The sequence below is a fragment of the Oryzias latipes genome, chromosome 13 (assembly GCF_002234675.1).
Source record: "Oryzias latipes chromosome 13, ASM223467v1".
NCBI lineage: Eukaryota > Metazoa > Chordata > Actinopteri > Beloniformes > Adrianichthyidae > Oryzias > Oryzias latipes.
This window is the reverse complement of record NC_019871.2, coordinates 6,254,350-6,275,597: the sequence shown is the minus strand read 5'-3', so window position 1 is coordinate 6,275,597 and position 21,248 is coordinate 6,254,350. Positions and strand designations below refer to the sequence as shown.

General features: G+C 39.2%; 1 protein-coding gene across 2 annotated transcripts in view; it reads right to left on the bottom strand.

Moving 5' to 3' along the window:
• The window catches only part of cntn5 (contactin 5), a 178,790-nt gene that overhangs the window by 20,204 nt on the left and 137,338 nt on the right, over window positions 1-21,248 (bottom strand). For both annotated transcript variants that reach the window (XM_023961649.1, XM_023961650.1), the window contains 4 exons: window positions 12,073-12,200; window positions 11,523-11,710; window positions 4,803-4,923; window positions 1,131-1,289 (listed from right to left, as the gene is read on the bottom strand). In XM_023961649.1, coding sequence (XP_023817417.1) covers window positions 1,131-1,289; window positions 4,803-4,923; window positions 11,523-11,710; window positions 12,073-12,200 — 596 coding nt within the window. The remainder of the gene's footprint in view (window positions 1-1,130; window positions 1,290-4,802; window positions 4,924-11,522; window positions 11,711-12,072; window positions 12,201-21,248) is intronic.

The window sequence follows — 21,248 nt, the reverse complement described above, 5'->3', positions numbered from 1 at the left end:
ACCACCATCAGTGCTGTTCACCTACAGGGTGCTGGTAGAAATTGAACTACTGTTAGTTAAAGAAGGACAGGAGGAAGACGTTTTTGTTGCAAGAGAGAGTAGAGGACCCTGATTTACTGTGGCGACCCCTGAAGGCAAAACCTGAAAGGAAAAGAAGTGTTTTGGTTTCTGGAATTTTGTTTTGATTTTTAAAATGTACTGTTGCCTTTTTTATCATTTATTTGGATTTTTTAAAATTGTCGTTGCGATCATTATTATGTCTTTGCTTTGCCTGATTTGTTGATGTGATTTGTACTTCAGGACCAGCGTCCTTCCATAATCAGGCTTGGTCAAAGCGGGTCATGCAAGCTAGAACCAAACCAAATCCAAGTATAATGACTGAGTCTCATCTGACGGAGCTGTTTGCTATCCCTCTGTCTGGGAAGCTGCTGTTCAAACATCTGTTTGCTATAAAAAGGAGCGAAAAGCCACACATCTTCCTGCTCCTCCAAACATGATCAGCGCTCACTATCTATCACAGTCATAATTATGCTTCATCAAAACAAATGTAGTTGAACAGACATGATGTGAGAGGAGTTTATACAAAGTGTGATTAATTCATGTGTGGGGATGTATCATTATCACACCTTGGACTCTGTTATTATTTTCACACGGCACATTAAGATGGATTACACCGAGGACTGAGCAAACCTTTATCGGTTAAAGCTAAATGATCATAATTGATGGTTATTTGGTAAAGTTACAGCTAAGAAAAGAATGATATAATTTGTTCCTGGGTGCTTAAAGCATGATAAACAAAATGAACATGGATCACTCTTATATTTCAAAGCCAAAAGGTCAATTATCCACTAAGTGCTGATCCGACACTGAATACATTTCGCATCTGGGACATTAGAAGCACACACTTAATGCTTTTTATGGATCCCCTCAAAATAAATGTATCCTTTCAGCGTGGATTTCCACTTATAAGAGACATCTAACATGATTTTTTTTTTTTACTAAACAACTTGTTTTATTAAGTAGATAACGTCAAACATTCTTACAGTAAGGACTGTATCGATCCTTTATCTTTATAGGGATGGAATTAAGGCCCTGCATCCACTTCCTGCAGTCTACTCTTAAATGATTACCTGTTTTGACAGTTTGCCAGCCTAATGAGAACGGGCTCCGGGCTTGTAAATTATAGGTGCTGATGGGGCTGTGGTTGTCCAGACCCCGAGTCCAAGACAAGGTAGCTGTGTGGTCTGTGATCTCCTCCACGATTACAACTCCAGGGGGTCCAGGAGGGCCTGGTGAGGAAATAATTACAAGACAGACCAAATTACAAGAGAGGATATCTGGATTATGCATCACAAATGAGGCACAAAGGGTCCAGAAATGTCAGCACAGACAAGTCAGCTGCAGTCTGAAGCGATTCTCAGCTAATTTTTCTTTTTTAACACAGCTTATTAAAGCATTTAATGTGCTGCTGTTATATTTAGTTTAATATTTATGTCGCGCAACAGTCCTGCACTGCAAGGACCAGATTGTTTTGGCGGTTCTTCTTTCTAACTTTGACCACATGCTAGAAAACTCATCAAAATTTGCATGCACCTAGTATCTCATGAAAATAAATCTTTGACATCGTGAACAACCGCCCCGCAAAAAACAATGACATCACAGAGGGAAAAAACATCCCAAAAAATCCAAATCTCATAGGAGGCTCAAAAAAACAAACAAAAAAAACTTGAAAATCCACTAGCAAAACCAAAACCCACATGTCGGTGATATCCAAAGATAGTTTTGAAAATATTATGGGATGGTCACAGATCCTACGGTTTGGCGGCTATAATGTTAAATTAGAATGTGGACTTCTGCTGACGAGGAAATTCAAAAGTACTTTTCCGGATTCCTCTAAAAATATATAAACCTGCATAAAATGGCTGCTATGGAGATTAAAGATACAGCAAAGCTGCCATTATGAAAATAAAGTTGTTTTTTTTTGTTTTTTAATAGATTGCCATGTATTGCTCTGACCAGGCTGGCAGAGGCAGAAGGTGATGGGGGATGGGCGTGTATTTGCTGATCAGCCATTGAGGACGGGTCAAAAAGGGGGTAGCGAGGGTAAATGGTAAATGGGACTTTTCTACCTTCCTCGAAGGCCCAAAGAGCTTTACAGTCACAAACCCATTCACCCATCCACACACTGATGGTGGCTCCACTGCCGAACACTGGCCCCAACCTTCCACCAGAGGCAAGGTGGGGTTTGGACACTTCAAAACATGGGCGGGAAAGGCGGGACTCAAACCTTCAATCTTCCAATCAGAGGTCGACCGCTCTTCCACTGCACCACGGCTACTACAATGGCTTTAAAATACTTTATGTTTTAGTTTTTGACTCTGACAGAAAAATATTTTATAACGAATTCTTCTGACATGAAAATGTACTAAAGATGGGAGCCACGCGTGTCATTTGGTTGCAGAGGTGGGCAAAGACCCAATATAATCTCTGAGGAACTTTCCAAAATGTACTAAAACGTTTTAAAAAGTATTCATTCCTCCAGTATTAGTTGCCGTTTTAAAAAAGAAGGGTGCAGAGAGTGCATCTAGGCTACAGAAAAATAAAAAAGGACAATAGCAACTGTACATATGGAAAAGTCCAAACTGCACACATCACAAGCACTTTCTTATTCCAAAATATGAAATGACCTAGCCAGAGTGCAATAAAGAAGAATATAGAAAATAAAAACGGGTAGAATAAAAATGGAAAATTGTTATTGAAGACTGGGCTGCATTTCCTCCTGAATACATTAAAAAATATTGTTGCTGTCATTTCTGTAAATGTTATCACTCAATGGTGACCCGGTATCTGTGTATACAAATATTAATGCTTTCAGCAGAAAGCCGGCGCGCCCCAGCTGACCAGACAACAGACTAAATGTCACTCACACTACCTTCCCCTGCCGCATTTCCTGTCTTTGTCCAGTGTCTCTATCAATAACGCCTCAGGACAATAAGATCGTATCAGCAGGCGAGCCGTACTATACCTAATTAAAAAAAACAGAAATAAATGAAAGAATTCTTGGATGAATGGACTTCATAATGTTCTCATAATCTCATAAGGAATACTCTGGAGGCCATGGGGCATGAGTGAAATGTCAGAAAGAAATGATAACAAGCCTGAAATCCTGTGAATGCATCACAGTGAAATAAAGGCCTGCATGGTCATTATATGACAGTAATATTTAAAAATAGCCACATCTTTACATAGGCTTATATTTTGAACTATAATTGTAAATATGCTGTAACAGTTGTGTGTTGGTCCCCACCAAGAATAATCCTGATCTTCCTTTTTAAAATCGCACTCTTTTAACAAGTTTTTGTTTCCTGAACAGTAATGTTTTTGCATCTTGAACTTACAGTGTTGTGAGCAACAACCAAGTCACCCAATGTATAGCAATTGATATTATCTATATCTCATGAAAAGGGATATTGACATTTTTGTAGATTTTTTAAGGGGTTTAAAATTAATTCTAACATCAAAATTTAAAATAATATAAAATATCTGTCAATTCTTAAATGTATTCAGTTTTAAATGGTTAAGCAGTAAAGAAAAAAAACATTTTAATAATGTTTTTTAAACCCTTAAAATCTTAATGTTAAATTTTCTGTTATGGTACAAACCCTGTTTTAAGCCCACAATGCACCTCTGAATTTCATGTAAAGCAGGTTTGGGCAAACTACGGCCCACAGGCTTTATGTGGCTGTCTAAACTATTTAATTTGGCCTGCTAAGCTGAAATAAATTGTTTTGATAATTCTCATTTCTGTTTTATTTTCCCTGTAAATCTAGTATCTACCAATTAATTGACCTTTAGGTGCAGAAAGTTACTCTGTATTCATGTGGTTTTGGAAGATTTGTTGTTTTTTTGACGTTCATGTGGGTTTTTCAGGTCGGAAAGTCATTTTTTTGACCATTTTAACACCACATGAATGCAGCATTTCTCTAAGTTAGCATTTTTCCCTGATGGGCATCAACCCATTGGTGCATTAAGAGGACAGACTGTTGGAAAATAAAAACTCCAAACTGTTCTGTTTTAAAGTATATGCATATCAACTTACAGTCAAAATCATAGCATGTTTTTGTTCAGATTCCATATGTCTTTCTCTTATTAGGGTGGATTACCAAAAAACTCCCTGGTCCGGCCCCTCTGTCAAACTTTAGAACCTTTTATGGCCCTCGAGTCAAAACGTTTGCCCACCCCTGATGTGCAGTATTTAAAGCGAGTGCATTCACTCTTTTTTGTATTTTCTTTTGAAAAGATTTCCATTCCCAAGGAGTGCTTATAAAAGTAAATTCCCCAAAAACATGACTGTATGTGAATTCCCCAAAGTGCACATATACTTTGGCAATCACATCACAGATCTGCTGATGATTGCAGAACAGCTTGGCACATTCAGGGCATTATTTTCCTCACCGATAAAAACGAAAAGGGAAAGAAAGAAAGAAAAGCTAGCTTTTTTGTTCGCAGGGGACACATGCATCTTTCTTGCTGTCAACAAATCCACTGCACACAAAGTGGGAGCCCTCCACCTGCTAACAACAAAATGACAAAGCTTCACCTTTTGTACTCGGTCGACCAGTTTGCAGAAATGGTTTGTGAAAACAGTTTTCTGATACCTGAAATAATTTTCCAAAGTACCATTCTCTCTATTAGTAATTCAGCATTCAATAATGAATGAATTCTGTTTTCTGGTGCGGGCGAGTTCCTGAAGCCCTGGTGGAATGGACGGTATCACGGTGTACCGCTGGATTCAATCTTACCTCGCACAAGAAGTTCAGCCTCCGTAAACACTGAGTCAGCACTGGTCTGTGCTCTGCAGCCATACTTCCCAGCATGCCTCAGCAGTATGCTCCTGATCATCAGATCCACGGTGGACGACTGCTGCAGTTGGGGAAAGGAGAGGCGAGAAAAAGCCTAAATGAGCGTGACACAGGAAATGCGATTCCATTACATCTTGTAGAGGCTCTTGTGGCTCGAAGAAATTCCTATTTAATGCAGGTGGTGGCTTGGTCCTGCATTTTTCAGCGACTGGTATTTTCTGGCTGTTGAAATAAGATAGGCCTGAGGCGAGACTGGGAATAATCCAAGGTCTACAGGCAGCTGTTTAGCACAAAACCTGATTAAAATTACAGAGCATGCATCAGCTTGGCCTCTGCAATGTCTGTGAAGAATTGTCACTGCAAACATTTGCTCTCCGTAAAACAGTTGTGGCAGAGAAAACCGGAGGAAAGATCTGATTTCACCCATTTGTCAACAGCAGGACTTTTTCTCTTTTGCTAGTTTGATTGTAAACCTCTTTTTAAGGCTTTTTGTCCTGCGGTCGGAGAAAGTCACTTGCTTTGTGAATCCTACCTGTATCAGTAAGTGACTGGTAGAAGTCTTCAGGGGGAAATGGGAACATTTTTTAATTACCATTTGATCAAAAGCTACAGACAAAAACGCCATTGTTTGAAAGAGAGGAAAGGGGTTATTTACCTCAATCACATATTAGGATGTTTGGGCCAAAAGGAAGATCCAATTACAAAGTCTTCTGTGCTCTTTTTCTACCTGTTTGATTGAGTCTTTAGTATTTTAAACATTTATTGAAGTAATTTCTTTGCTTGTATTGTTGACCTTTTTGTTTGGGTTTTAAAAACAAACAATGTGGCAGTTTTAGGCACATTTAGAAATCTTTGTGCAGTTTTATAACCAACAGGCTAAAAAAGCATTCCTCATTAGATAAGTAGTTTAAAAGGTTATGAATACGGTAAATGAAAAAAAGAACTTTTACACATAATTGTTCAGTTCTTGTAAATTCTTTATGACAGTTTAAAGACCCGTTTCAAAAAGAATCTTGACATACTACGGTGAGCCACAAGCTCATCCATTCTGATGCATCTACCTATGGAAAAAAAGATCCATGACGTCTTTGTTTTCCTTGTCTGAGCTGGAATCTGGATACAAAACTGTACGGCTGGATAGCTCCAAAATCGCTCGTCATTTTTGTTGCACCAGTAATGTTTGGTTGCGGGTGTGAGTGGCTGTAAACTAGTGGGAGAGAGCATAAACAAATGATTTATATAAGCTAGAATCGCTACGGTAGCTTGCTGCGTTCGTAAAGTTGGAGACCATATTGGACAGGTCGAGATGGCGACTCAATGCTGTGCTGCAATTGTACAAACAGAGCTGGAGAAACAAGGATGTGACTTTTCACACTAAATAACACGCTAAATAACCTCCGGCTGCTGCGTGCTTTACAACAAACGCCACCCGGACCTCGCCTCACACGGGCTGTGAATTGAAGTGCTCGTTACGCCCTTCTTTCCAGTCTGCAGGAGGGATGGTGCCCCCAGTCCCGGCGCGACTGTCAACCAGGACGAACTGTTCCCAGAGCATTCCGACCGCATCTTACCACCCCTGGCGCCGACCTGTCCACGTACGTCGGGCACAAGGGCTCTACAGCAATGTCGGTTCCCCACGAGCCGTTTTGAAACACAGACCAAGGAGTCTAACACTTTGTGTAAATCTAAAGGCCCGTACACACCGGGACGAATATTCGCCAGGCGTTATTCGCCAGCGTTTTTCGCCACGTCTTTTGTGTTCACACCCAGGCGATTTTCGCTGACGATGAGCCGAGCGAACATGCAATTTCATTCCCTGACATTAGATGGCGCTTAATGTAAACAGAAATACTCCTGTACACAAGGTGGCGCTGCGCAACTTTACGATTCTTAAAGTCGCTTTTCACTCAGAAGAAGAACGAGTATTTACGCGCTTGTCAGAATAATACAAAGAAAACATGAATATTTCAAGCACCAGTTGCTCCAACTGGTGGTTGGTTCGGGGATATTTAAGAATGTCCGTCATTATTTCTTCGCGGCAGTGTAGACGCTACTTGGCGTCTATCTTCTTCGCTGGTATGTGTGCTCAGCAAGGCAGTTTGGTGTTTGAGCGCCCCCAAGTTGTGTTTTACTGTAACTTCAGAAGCTCCAGACACGTGTGCAAAAGCGCAATTCTCATTGGTCGAATAGATTTCGACGCGACGCGTCGGAAAAAAAAACGAACCCGAGGCGTTTTTTTTTTATTTGACGCTTTGGCGCGTGGCGTTTTTTCGCGTCGGTGTGCACACTCACATTGGTGCCCTTTGTTAAGTCACGAGGCGTTAAACGTCGGCGAAAATCGCCGGCGAAATTCGTCCCGGTGTGAACGGGCCTTTAGTCTGTGTGTAGATTTGATTAAAATCACAACCATTTACCAGGTATGCATTGCATTTGCCATGTAATGACATATTTATTTGTAGAAAGTTTGAAATTTCGTTCATCTGTTGAGCAAAAATTAAAACCAAGGCCTGGGTTTTATTTTTGTGATGATCAGAAAAAAAGCATTTTATGGTCATTTTACAGTATCTGCTAAGCCATGTCTCATTGTTTACTGACCTTTCACTCTTTACGTACATCGGACAATGGTAACAGGCTCAACCCTCTTTAGCCTATATAACTCATTGGAGTAAGCAAAGGGATGATGGGAAATGAGGAGGGCTTACTGGGGGCCATCAGTCCCGTCCACAGCATAGAGGCAAAATTCTAATAAACTCCTGTCGCTCTGCAGAAACAAACTATGTCCTAAGAAAAGACACACATTTTTTGATTTTGCATAACAACGGCGTAATTATCATAAAAAGAACACTGAGAACCCTTTTACTTTATCTCAAAAGTAGTTCGGAGTGGGACTTTAAAAACACCAATAACACAATTTTTATCGGTGTGTATCTTTTAGAACCAATATATATATTTTTTTTACGTAAAACCTTTCGTGCTTCCTGGTCCTTCCTGTTATTGTGCAGCAGAGTGACTCGTGTTTTTTTAATTTTTGAACACCTTGTTTGTAAAAATAGCAGCCTGTCCGTCGCATTATTTCAGGAAGACAGGTATTGCAGCTCTGATTAGAGGTATTATGGCTTGTTCTATACCCACTGATTACTGCTGCAACTGGGTCTCCTCTGATTTCTACTTGGTTTGAAATAGCGTCTGGTGTTTCATTTCAGTGTGTGAAGCAATAATTCCAGCATACAGGCCAGCAGGTTGTGAGGAAACAGTAAATGGAGAAATGTATTGTTTTTATGGCCGTTCATACGTTCAAGTCTTCTTTTGAAATTTTAATTGTCGGATTTCCACTCCAATCTTTTAGTCATGATTTGGTGCAGCAGCTCCTCTAATTAGTCATTTCCCTAAAAGAACATCATTTTTTGCAACAGCAGCTGAACTGACAAGAATGAAAAAAGCAGCTACTCAGTTTGACCAACTAAGCTTAAAACCCAGATGCTGAGAGTTAGAGGAAAGGGGAATCTATAATTTGGTGGCTTCACTTCAACAAACAAGAGAACTAAAAAGAAAAAAGCAAACAGATTTATGACTTAGAAGAAAAAACTTCAGGAAGAGAGAGAAGAAAAAAGAAACTTCTTTGCAAACAAGCATCAAAGCTTCTTCTGATGCACATGTTTGTCAACTATTGTCTGCTTTTAAGAAATCAGGTCAACTATTAGCTCACTTCTCACACTAAAATAGGGTTTTTCTGCAGGAGCAAAGCAATTATTCTGACACATGATCACCATGCACCGCTGCAGTTTTTTATAGAAATAAACATTACTTTTTTAAAATATATTCTATAAAAGGAGGAAAGATCAAAACCTGCATTTATACTGTTTTTTTAGTCAAATCTATTTCAATATAACGTTTTTTTGTTAATTATTTTGTTGATCTTCCAGTTATTTTTAATTTCTATTGTTAAATCAAGACAGGTTTTTTTGTCTTAAACATGTGGCACTTACAAAAAAAGGCTTGTTAATAATATTTTTGGTAGAATGTTTGAAACTTTTTTTTCTATAGTTTCTGTATTAAAAAGCAGTCGCATTTTTCGTTAGATTGATAAACATGATAAACATTGATAAACAATCATCAGAAAAATATTCATGTAAGCCACAAGTTTTGGTTGTCTACTGGAAGTCCTTTTCGGCCAAATTATATAAAATCGAATTACATAGAAGTTTGAAATAATTTAAACATTCATTTAAACATTCAGGCGTGAGGTTGTTACCGCTCATCATTCATTTATGACAATCTAATTGTATATGTCATGTGTCAAACTCAAGGCCCGGGGGCCAAATGTGGTTTGCCATGTCATTTTATGTGGCCCGCGAGACCATAAAAGTTTTTTATTTCTTCAAATAAAAAAAATAAAAACTGGTGTGTATTTATTCATATCAAGGTGGAATCTGACTGGAAATATCAGATTGGGCAACTACATTAGGACTTAAACACTGTCCACATAACCTAACCTGACAGAATCAAGTTTAAAAGGATTTATGGTAAAGTAACAAGCATACGTGTTTTCTATGCAACAGCAATTGTCACTTTAAAGAGTTATAATAAATGCATAATGAGTTATTTAACATTATGGAGCAGGTACATTTATTTTTCAATTACATTAAGTTACATGTATACGTTATATCCCCTTGTATAGATGTTCTATTTAAAATTAAAAAAAAGAACTCTCAAACTGTCGCAATAGATTTCCCCAAGTCCCCAAACCCAACATTTTCATAATAAATGTACTCATGCCTAATGCTTTTTGGTTTTTTTTTAGATATTTTTTTATTGCTTTTATTGTTTTATTATTTCTAGTATGCCTTTTAATTACCCACAGTACAGATGCACTAAAAAAGACTCTCAGGCTGATTTCCTAAAGATTTCCAAAAGCAGTTAGTTGATTTTGAACAGAAACCATTGTGGATTGCACAATGTACCTGTTTTAGGTATACAGGTTTTAGACGGACTATGATAAATAATATGGCTTATTTTGGTAATGAAAGGCACACCAGATACTTTATTTTATGCAAATTAAAAAAATCTAAAATCAGCTTCATCATAGGAGATGTATAAGCAAAGAAAGAGAAGTACTGTATCAGTGAGCATGAGGCTAACATCCTCTAGAGTACTCTCAAGATCAGAGAGGTTAGGGGAAGCACATCATGTAATTTGGGAATAGTTTCTACGTCAGACACAGGAAAGTGAATGAATCATCAATTCCTGAAACAAAACTAGGATTGTGTGTGTATTCTTTGCAAACAGACTGCTCTGTGATCAGTCAGGAATGCTGCAGAAAATGCTGATCATAGCAGGACATCAGGGATACGGCTAAAAATCAGACCAGTAGTGGCAAAATCTTGGACTGGGACAATCCGGATGACTTTCCAACAAACATTTAGATGTAAGGACATTGTGATGGATTGTGTGAGGTCAAAAATTTGACGCCGATTTGTTTTTTTTTTCTTGTTGCCTGCTAGCCATCATGGAGGTCACAGCAACTGCACTTCATCTTGCTCTACTGCTTCAAACTAAAAATAATGGCCAGATACCCCTCAAACTTTTAGCTGCAAATGGCCGCAACAGCTCAGTGCACTTGCTTCTGAAGACCTGCATCAGCTGTGGGCTTACCTGTAACCTTCTGGAAGATTCCTAAAAACATTTGCAAGGCTGTTCGCACTGTGGAGGCTGAAGTATCAAGGATGACAATACCACAATGCGGACAAAGTCAAATTCATTTGGATTCTTCCAAAAATGTTCAAACTCTGCTGTTTAGGGGTAAAGACTGGAATTGTTTAGGAATACCCATAGAGGTTCTTATGCTTTAGTCACATGCACCTGTATGGGGGTTGGCAGGATGTCCACGGAAACAATGCTCTGATTGTCTAATTTCTTTATTTCTGCAAGGACGAACTGCACACTCATAACTTGTAGAGGCACTTACGGGCACCTTGCTTGCGTGAAATATCAGTATGAAATATCAGTATGACATGCGTGCATCTCCCCTACTTCCCTTACGTGTTTTAAAAGTGTTGTCTACGAATTGAGATGCTTGACCTTTTGCAACGCATGCTCGAGCAACCATGTCTAATGAAAAGTCTATGTGAATGGGCATACATTTGTGTTTTGGGCTTCTTGCTAAGCAAGTTTGAAATAGCGTATTCAGGCTTAAGTTGAATTTTGACAAATCAAAGACTCGGCTATGTTAGCGACGTATGGATGGCGTCCTTAACTCACGGATGCCAACGATCGGAAAATTGATCATGAAGGAGAGGCACCAAGCCTCTTCCGAGTGTAGATACATGCGCTAGTATCAGGTAGCAGCAGTCCAGCATGAACACTGAATGCTAAAAGCGCATTGAAGAACCCACACTCATGGGGCTCTTGAACGTGTGACACATGCCTGTTCGAAAAACTGTGCACGAACCTTTTTGTTCTAGGAATGTATTATTTTATCCGTGCCGCCTCCGTGCCCTGTATATGTTTGCCTATGTTTTAGCTCATAGACAGCCTGTTTCCACCCATAAGAGCAGTTGTGACTAAGACATTAATGAGCATAAATTCATTCACTTCTCATTCTGCACATTTAAGGCTGCACTGTAGCGGATTCTACATTAATAGAACCTTTTTTGTTCTTACTTTTGCTCTCACGGTTTGGATGTACTCAAAGTGATTTCCGTCCTGCTGGAAGATGATTGGTTTCTGGTTGAAGAACCACTGGAAGGCCACGTCCAGGGATGTGTCGTGCGTCGCCTTGCAGCTCAGGACCACGCTCTCCCCCACCGTCACCTCCACCTTGCTGGGGCTCAGCACCACACGCATGGCCTCTGCAAGCACAAAGCTGCTGCACTGTCACCTCAGGCTAACCCACAGCTAGCGCCAAGTAGATGCACTGAACTGCGAATTTAACTGGAGGGCAGGGAAAACTCACCTTTGTCAAACAAATATCCTGGTTAGCCCTGATTTAGACTGTTTACAGTGCATCTAGGAGACAGACTGTTTCGCCATTAAAACCTGCCCTTGTAATATGATTCCTGAATGTGAAAGCCCTTCTTCACGGCTGAGCAAGCACAGTAAATTTCCTGGCAACCGCGTAAAGGTGGGGGAGAAAATGACATTGGGGACTATTTACTGGAGGCTGACTTCTGCTAATTTGCCAGAAAATAAAGGCCTCCAGGGCGTCACTTACCTTTTACCCACAGTACGGCCGTCAGCTCGGCCGAGCCCAACTGATTCTCGGCCCGGCACACATAGTTGCCTTCATCTGCTCGACTGGAGTTGACAATTTTCAGAGTGTTGTTCCGTAACAGAATAATCCTGTAAAAAAAAAATCAATACTGGTATGAGAAAGACATTCACGTACCAGTGGCTCCAGCACAAGTTTAAGTTGAAGGTCACATAGTTGGTTGCGTAGGGTTACAGGAATAGAAATATACAACAGGAACGAGAAAACAGAAGTTAAACCAATATCCTGAGATTATCTGGCAGCGATTCCAGTTAACTCTCTAAAATAAGATTTTATTTGTACCTAACAAGTTACCACTGAGGCAAGGGATTACAGAAGCCTTCACACATTCTCAGTGCTGCTAAAAAGTATAAAGATTTGAAAAAAGGAGCTGTGAAAGTTTTTCAGCACTACAAAAGAATATTTTTTATGCCAGAATCAGTCAACTTTTTTCCTCTTAACATTTTTTAAGCAGCACAATTAAACTTATCAAGAGTTCTTTATTTTTTTTAAACAAAATTGCATTTTTTAGTACGCCTTTGGGCACATATGTGGAAAAAAAAACTGTTGATCTAAAATTAAATGAAATCCACTTAAATACATAATTGATCTGAATTGATGAGTTTTTACTTGATGAGACATCTTCCTCAAAAACTCATCCATCCTTTAAATAAAAACAAATTGGGCTTCAAACTCTAATCTTGCATTCACACCTAATCTGATTTGCTGCAGGTCGCTTGTCCAAAAATGAGGTCATATATTTGATGCTCTTGTCGCATGTAGGCGGAGCTACCGGCAAAGGTTTTTGGCCTCATTGCCAAATTGACTGAAGATCTTCTTTGCAAAGCACTATCTTGATTTCGAAAAAGAAAAATGTTATAAGGTTCAAGAGGGGAATATTCTGATTTTCATTCATGTTGGTTTTGGAATCCACCTGCTGGACTGCATCATCAACACGCCACGTGCCAAAGCTGAGTGCCTGACTGACGCGACGCGTCTTCTTTGCCAAAGTTCAGATCTTTGAACTCCTGGCGTGCCGAGACACCTGATTTGCTCCACGATGCTTCAAACATGCTGCTGTTACACTACGGCCAAATTGAGCCACAGGAGCTCTGATCACGTTTGTTGATTTACAGGGCCTACTTCATGCTTTTCTTAAGCCTTCCAGAGTAAACCATATCCATGTGATAATATATCACCTTTAGCACACAAAAGAACAATTGTTTTAATGAAGTATCAGTTATTTTTCAAATTCATTTTTAACAACTTCGTCGAACAGCACCAACCTGATCCCATATACCCAGAACAGAAAATTAAGAGGAGAATCAGGAGAAAAATATCAAGTGAAGCCACTTGGATGTGACCATTTTCTTTGTTTTCTTCATCACAAAAAGTGGATAGGTGGATGTTTTCGCTACAAAAACAAAGACTTGTTTGTGACTAGTAGCCTTGAAAGCGAAATCTCAGTTTGACGGAGCAACTGAGCTCCCACTGAGCAAGTGGTAGATGTCATCTTATGCCAGTTTTCTTCTTTTCTCTGTCTTATTCAAAAGTTTAAAAAAAAAGCAATGAAAAAAGTTGTCTCCTTTTCAGTTTTACTGTAACATGCCAAGTAGAATAATATCCACTTGGGACTCTATGCAAACTCTGTATAAAATAGGACCTAGACGGGATTCAAACCATTAACTTGGTTCATGTGAGTAAGAAGGAAAGATCACATCTACCGTGGTGTCTGCAAAACAGTTTTCATGACAAATAAACCAGTTTGGCAGTGGAATTGACCTCTATCTTCTCTTCCTGTAATTGTGAGCACGGTTGCAGAAATGTGTGTCAGCTGACTGTGGGAGGGGCAGAGTCACCAGCTGCGGAATCAATAGATTGTTGCGGAAAAAAAACAAAGCTTCACATTGGAGTATTAAATGGCCTATCCCATGCAAAAGCAAATTTTTGTAGCTTTTAAGAATCATAATGTTCATTCCTCACGAAAAGAAACCCCAAAGTGGTATTTCCATCCATTCATACATTCCTGAGCATTCTTCTAAAAACCTGTGCTCTGAGCACCAGACCTCCCAACCTACGAATATGAGCAGGTTCTCTCCAGCTGACGTAGACAAGTGAGAAAAGCCCCTTCCAGAAAGAGTGTGAGTGTTAACCCCAGGCTAAATTATGTTTTCATTTTCACAATGAAGAGGCTATAGCAGATGACACAGGTTAACTACGACAAGCTAACTGGGAATGAACGGTGCGTAAAATATATGAATTTGGTAAAAATGCAATTAGATGTATTTGTTCTATGATATGAAATGATGCCATTCCATTAGAATGTTAATTAAAGGTTTATTTAAATTTGAATGTTATTAAAATAGTCAAAAGTAAGTCAGGCCGGACGGTTGGCCCTCACACATTTCCACCTCAACCGAATCTGGCCCTCTTTCCAAAAAGTTTGGACACTTCCAATATAAAGTAAATTAAAGTAATTAAAGTATTCAGTTTGAAACTCTTTTATTTACTGGGTAGTAGATGGGGGGGGCTAGGGAAAAAGGAGAAAACAGAAGCTTATTGGATGCATTTCCATTTAAAAGGCCAATGCTGTAAATCAGTCCTACATGGCGATTTGCGCGTGCCTCCATGAGGATTATTGTACACAGGTGTTTTGACAACGGTACTATTTTACTGTCTTGATGGGTTGGCTTACATTCATAAATTGTCCCACCATGCAGGGATATCCCATAAACATTTTCACACTCCATAAAAGGGCCAGGCACCACCAAGATGCCCCCATACCCCAGAGCTGTTGGTTGGAGGCCACTCCCAAACAATGATATGCACCTAAGGTTGTTAGTGGTAAATTGTATGATTCAAATAGAACAAAATACAGCAAACGAAGGATGTGCACATGCAAAGTTTAACGTCTGTGATTGGGTATCAAGACAGAACAGGGTTTTCCTTGTAGATTTCAGGCCAAAGTCATGACTGCCTTAATGGGAGGATAGGGGCTGTCTGCAGGGGAAAAATGGGCAAACCTTTATGCAATCTTAAGGTTGTAGACTTCTTGGTGAGATTGTAGAACATTATTATTTTTCCTTCAACCCCCACAAATCTGGCAGACTGTGGCGGGTATTGTGTCTCTTTCCCTCTCCCTTCCAGGGGAGTGATTCTAAATTCCAGTTGACTCATCCGTGCTCCTGTACTTGGCTGTAGACTTTGCCTCTGGCTCATCTGTGCTCCTGTTCCTGTATTTGGCTGTGGATCTCACCTCTGGCTCATCTCGTGGCCCCAGTCGTCCCCCAACTCCGTTTGGATGAAGCCCATCAGCTGGACTATTTAAACATGTAGTTGTAGGGTTAAGGTGGGCGCATGAGCCTCAAGGAAACTGCAAGGCACACCTGGGCTCCCAGTAAGATGCAGTCGCTCCTCTCTATGACCCTCCACTGGCCCAGACAACCCAAAAACTTGCCTGACCCGTATGAGTTAACAAAGAGTAAGCCTTTAGGCTGTTACTGAAAAGGAAACCCGTCAGCTTAGAGTACTAAACAAAGCAGATTAGCATGCAAGAGCATTTGCAGGACTCTTAGTGAGTGCTAGACAACATTTACGCAGACCAATGAATCAACACATCAACAATAGTCTGACTCCATAATGCATCGTAATTGAACTGTCCACAACCAAATTTCCATGTTGGACGGGAGACAAAACAGCCTCATGGAAGTATAATTGTAAAAATACAACATGGAAAAATAAAATTAAGGATCAAGTGTGAAAAGCCAGGACTTTGGTGCTGTCGCTAGGGCTAAATGTAAAATAAAACCTGCTGTCAGGGACAAACAAATTGGACTGAAGTCTGGACAAAGACCTCAATAATGTCAGTCAAAGTCAGAGACAAAACCAGCAGACACAGAGGGTTTCTTTCCCACTGAATAAATCACTCTTCAAGAGAGTTTAAGGAAATTACAACACACAGAAAAAGAGATTTTATGTAATAACAGAGAAAACACATATTTTCTTGCCTTTCAGAGTACCAAGCACAATGCGGCACCATTTCTGTACCTTTGAACAAGCATAATAGACTGCAATTTGAATAATTACGGTATATTCAAAAATCATCAAAGAAAATTTTCGATACAGCATTGTTGCAGAGCACAACACAACTGGGAAATAAAACTGATGTTGGGATTCTTTCTTCCTCTGCATCAGCATTTCCATAAATCTAAATAACCAACGCCTTCATCGTGCGTGGCGCCCGTGAGCCCACCTGACAAACCCAGAGCGCCGCTGCGTTCAACGGATCTAAAAGAAGAAAAGAAAAAATAAACTGTCCAACTTGGAAGCGCACATCACCGAGCTGTCCTTTGGGGAAATCCAAGAGTATGAGAAAAGGGAAAACAAACCTGCAAAAAGCACTCTAACATTTGTACACAAACCCTTCCGGAGCTGACGGGCACAAACATTTCACTTTGGCTTGTAAAAGCTGACACGCAACAGCTGCTTGACATTAGATGCTGCAGGGTTTTATCTAAAAAACACAGTGTCTTGTGCTTTTGCATTTAAGGTATAACTTAGTGAACTTCTGTTCCTCCCCAGGTTTTTTTTGAAATGCTTCAACAGACTCAAATCACAACTGATGTTGATGTGAAAAGCAGAATATTGCCAGTAATTTTTAAAATAGGAAGGGGTATGGTATGAGACAGGAATCTGTGTGGATCTAAATGTTTCGGTTTCCACAAACACGCTCAACCTTCTAACACCGGAGCTGTAGCTCCATTTTTGATGTTCTTTCAATGACCGTAGCTTTTTGTTTGACCATTTACGTGCGTTTGTGCTGAAATGCAACACTTTACAGCAGTGGACCAGTACCGGTCCGTTTTACAGTTGGTGACTTGCAGCAGAGAAAAAAAAAACACAACTTACATTTTTATCCATTTAATCTATAATTTGATTCTGAAAGACGCTTTATTTTTAAAAATTACAAAGATTTCGCCACCACATCCAACTCCTTGACACACATGGAGTCGCTTGTTCACGTGTTGAATATACAATTTACTAAATTGAAAACCCCAAGCTAATAAAGTTGACAAAAAACGTATTTTGAAAGTCTATTTTTTACAGAAAAGAGTCAGTGAGGAAACAGAAAAATATCCTTCTTCTTCAAAATAAAAGAAAGCTGCATATAACAAACAAAAAACAGGGGGCTTTTCTCTAAATCTGGATTTATTGTGACAGTTGTTCCCACTATCCATACTGTCCATATTTTACTGTCTTTTATAACCTTTTGAATTTAACTTTTGTCTTATTCCTGTTTTGTATTTTTTGTCTCTTGCTTTTTACATGTAAAGTGACCTTGGGTTGGCAGAAAGGCGGCATATAAATACAATGTATTATTATTTTTTAAACTTTATTATTAATATTATTATTATATTCAGCAACTGTCTAAAGTTACAGGGATGTTGCTAATAAAGTTGTTACAACATTAATATTAATACATGTATAGAAAATACCAGTTTTAGTGACTAGTTACTTATCCTTAAAAGTCAGACGAAGCTGAAGTTGGTCTTTGATTTTTTTACTTACACTTTGACAATTGCGGGTTAATGGAAAATCTACATTACATTTGAATGCTTCCTACACTAAATCTAATGTAGGCCTATGGATAAAGTTTAAAGCAGCTGCAGTTATTTTAGAGGATGAAGATAAACTTTACCCTCAAAAGTTAAGAGAAACTGGAATCTAAAGAAAAAAATCAGACGCCCATCAGTCTCGTACAGTTAGAAGACAATTGGTAATGTGTTTAGGCATAAACCAACCAAAGGGCAACAGCAAAAGCCGCTTCTTTCTGCTTCAGAATCCACTGGATTGACTTTAATCGCAAAGACAATCGAAACGTCACGGTCGTTCAAAAAGCCTGTGTTATTTTTGGTTGCTGTTGACATCTCCGGCGTTAAAAGGTTAAATTATCTCTCTAAACAAAGGAATCATCTGGATTCTGGATCAAAAAATTTAAATTATAAACTGTGAGCAGGGTCTTTTGTTTCATTTGCAGCATTTTATTTGAAACACTAAGTCATTTTGACACATGCAAAGCGGCTGAAAATGATGACAAGAAACTTAAAACGGTGGTAAAAAATACACACAAACAGTTCAGCGGCAGTTTAGCAGGAGACATTTTTCAAATTAGAGAGAAATAAATGCACATCAGACAAGGACACTGAAGCAGAAAGGACAAGAGAGGGACAACCGGGTTTACAGAATATGCAAATCAATTCAACTTTGGGACATCTGGAGAAAACAGCAGTAGACCACAGAAGACCTTTCCCATTTCACCTCTACCTTTGTTTTCTCTGACTCAAAGCAAGGTCGCCAATGTGAAATCGAATAGATGGTATAAAGATAATCAGCAGCGATAACGTAAAAACTGCCAAATTACTGTCTTAAACAAAGAGGCTGCCTCGAAAGTCCAAACTAATGGGATTAATACCTTCTATTTAAGAGACAAAAGCCCTAAACATTACTGGAAATCCATGTTAATTACAAACCTTCATTAAGTTGGCACAGCTGTCAATGGCAGATAAACGTGAGGCAGATTAAATTTTCCCCAAGAAGGCCGTGTCGTTCCATCCAGCAAGTCTGGGATGGAGGATGTCAGAAAATCCTTACGGGTGTCACCCTGGCTGAGACCTGAAGGGTCATGGTCTCTCGTCTTTGTTTCAGCCGTTTCCGATAGCCATCATACTCTCACAAGGTGGACAGCAGGTCTCCAAAACCCATTCACCCACTTCATTAACTCACTATGGTGGCCTTAAGATGTAAAACAACCTGCAGATTTGTGGAAAATTCTAAATGGATTTCAGTTTTAGATGTTAAAGGCACTTTTTATGGCGTATTAGTTTAGGATTAGTGACAAAGAGATCATGAGGAAAATGAAGCACAGGCGTCTGTAATGTCAGTGTCTAATAGTGAAGGATGGAGTGCTCTGAGGCAAGAGATAGGCTAATAGTCTTGCCAATTTGTTTGTTTTCCAAACAACTTCATGCTGTTGCTGCCCAAAATTTTACCGGAGTCAGAAAAAAATTCAAACTAACTTAAGTCCCAATCCGGAAATCTTTTTATCTATTTTAAAAGTGTTCCCACTGGTCTTTTGATTAGAGATCGTCTGTCTTGCAAAGAATGATATTTAGAGTCTGGTTTCCATCACAACTAAACCTCTAACCACCCATTGGAGCTTTCTGCCACCCATGTCAACCATCCACATAGAGAGCGTCTGATTATCAGCTGCCTGTAAATCTCAGGAAAAGTCAGCAGAATCTTCACTGATATACAAGCGCCTGTTTCCTGACTCAAAGTACGAGATGTTCTGCAGCGGCTGATAATTCTAGCGGCGTTGTCGCTCAGTTTGATTGATGTGTCCCGGCCCCGTTCAGGCCCCTGCAGGTGCACAGGAGAGATGTTTCTCATAAAAGATGATGCATGTGAATTTCAAATGCAATTGTGTGGTCTCAGTTGTCAGCATCCTAGGAAGGGAGGTGGGACTGGGAATGAATCTTTGGAGCTTTGCCAGCAACGAAGGTGTTTTTTATAGCAGTGACACTTAATTTTAGGAACAGTAATGAAACTGTTTTGTTTGCAACAAGACATGTACACCCTCTGAAAGTCTCAGATCTGATCTAAAGCACTTGGATTCAATAGGTAAACAAGGAGCAACAATAATATATTTAAAACAATTTTTATGTCCTTTTTCCTATTAAGTTTCTTCAATTCCTTTTTGTCAATCAGCAAAAGAGTGATTCTTTGTGTGGTCTTACATTTGAAATCTAAAAGTGCTTCCAAAGAATAAAAACGAAGCTGTTATTCCACTGATTACATCACAAACAAATCCTTTTTCAAAGTCTTATATCTCACCTCAGACTCTGAAATGCACCATGGGACCTCTTGCTATTTCTAACACGCTGCTAAGGGATTAAGGCAGAAAAGTACTTGCTGCTGTTGTAGCCGCTCAAAAGAGGAAAAAGTAGGAAAATTATTTAGTAGAGTTTAAATATAAGTATGTCTGTCATTATGAGAAAATAAAACATCATCTTTAGATCCAATTCTCCCAAATTATATCTTCTTTCACTTTCGGCTTTTCCCATCAGGGGTCGCCACAGCGAAACAACCCTCCCTCGAGGATGAGTCGCATGGTTAACTTGGCAATGTTTTACGCCGGGTGCCCTTCCTGACGCAACCCTCTCAATCCAACCTGGCTTGGGACTGGCACAGCAGCAGAGATGGGAATAGGGAGCAGCCCAGAATCGAACCCAGGTTATGGTTCTGGGGTCGGATGGAAGGCGCTGCAAACCAGCACGAGCTAAGCTGGCCCCAAAAAATAAATTATATATATATTGTATATACATATTAATATATATTAACCAATTTGGTTTAAATCTTAATAACATGACAAATACAGCACAGTGTTTTTTTTTATTAAGTAAGAACGCATGAACTATTAAATATAGAGGTTCCACAAGGCATTCTTCTAGGACTCCTGTATTCGCACTTTTTAGAGCAGTTGCTTCAAAATGATGTTTGTATAAGGAAAAATTAAAAAAAATAATAATTGTAAGACATTTATCATTTTACCAAGGCTTATGTATCTTACTAGAAATTTATTGTGCTAATAAGAGAATCTTTTAGAAAGTCTTTAACCAAGACAACACTTGAGCTTTTGAGCTTTTATGTGTATTATAGTGTTAATTCCTCACAAAAAAAACAAAGCACTATTTTGATTGATTCACACATACATATATATACATATATATTATCATTTATATGAATATAGTTTACTCTGAAAGGCTTAGAATAGCATGACATAGGCCCTTTAAGAGAAGTTATGAAAATCCTGCCTGTAAAATGAATAATCTGTGAGTTATTATAGAGTAATGCCTACATTTTAACAGTATTTCAATATGTCTACTAATTTGTGCAAACAGCCAAGTATTGACTAAATAACATTCCATGAATTGATTGACTGAAGTTTTTTCTGAGTGATTCAGAAGGCCCGCCCCAAGTTTTTATCCTGCACACACTTGATTAGTGTTTTTCCTCGTCTGCTAAAAAGATTGATCCACTGTAGATCCACTGCTGTATGAATGCTCATTATTGCCCCAGTT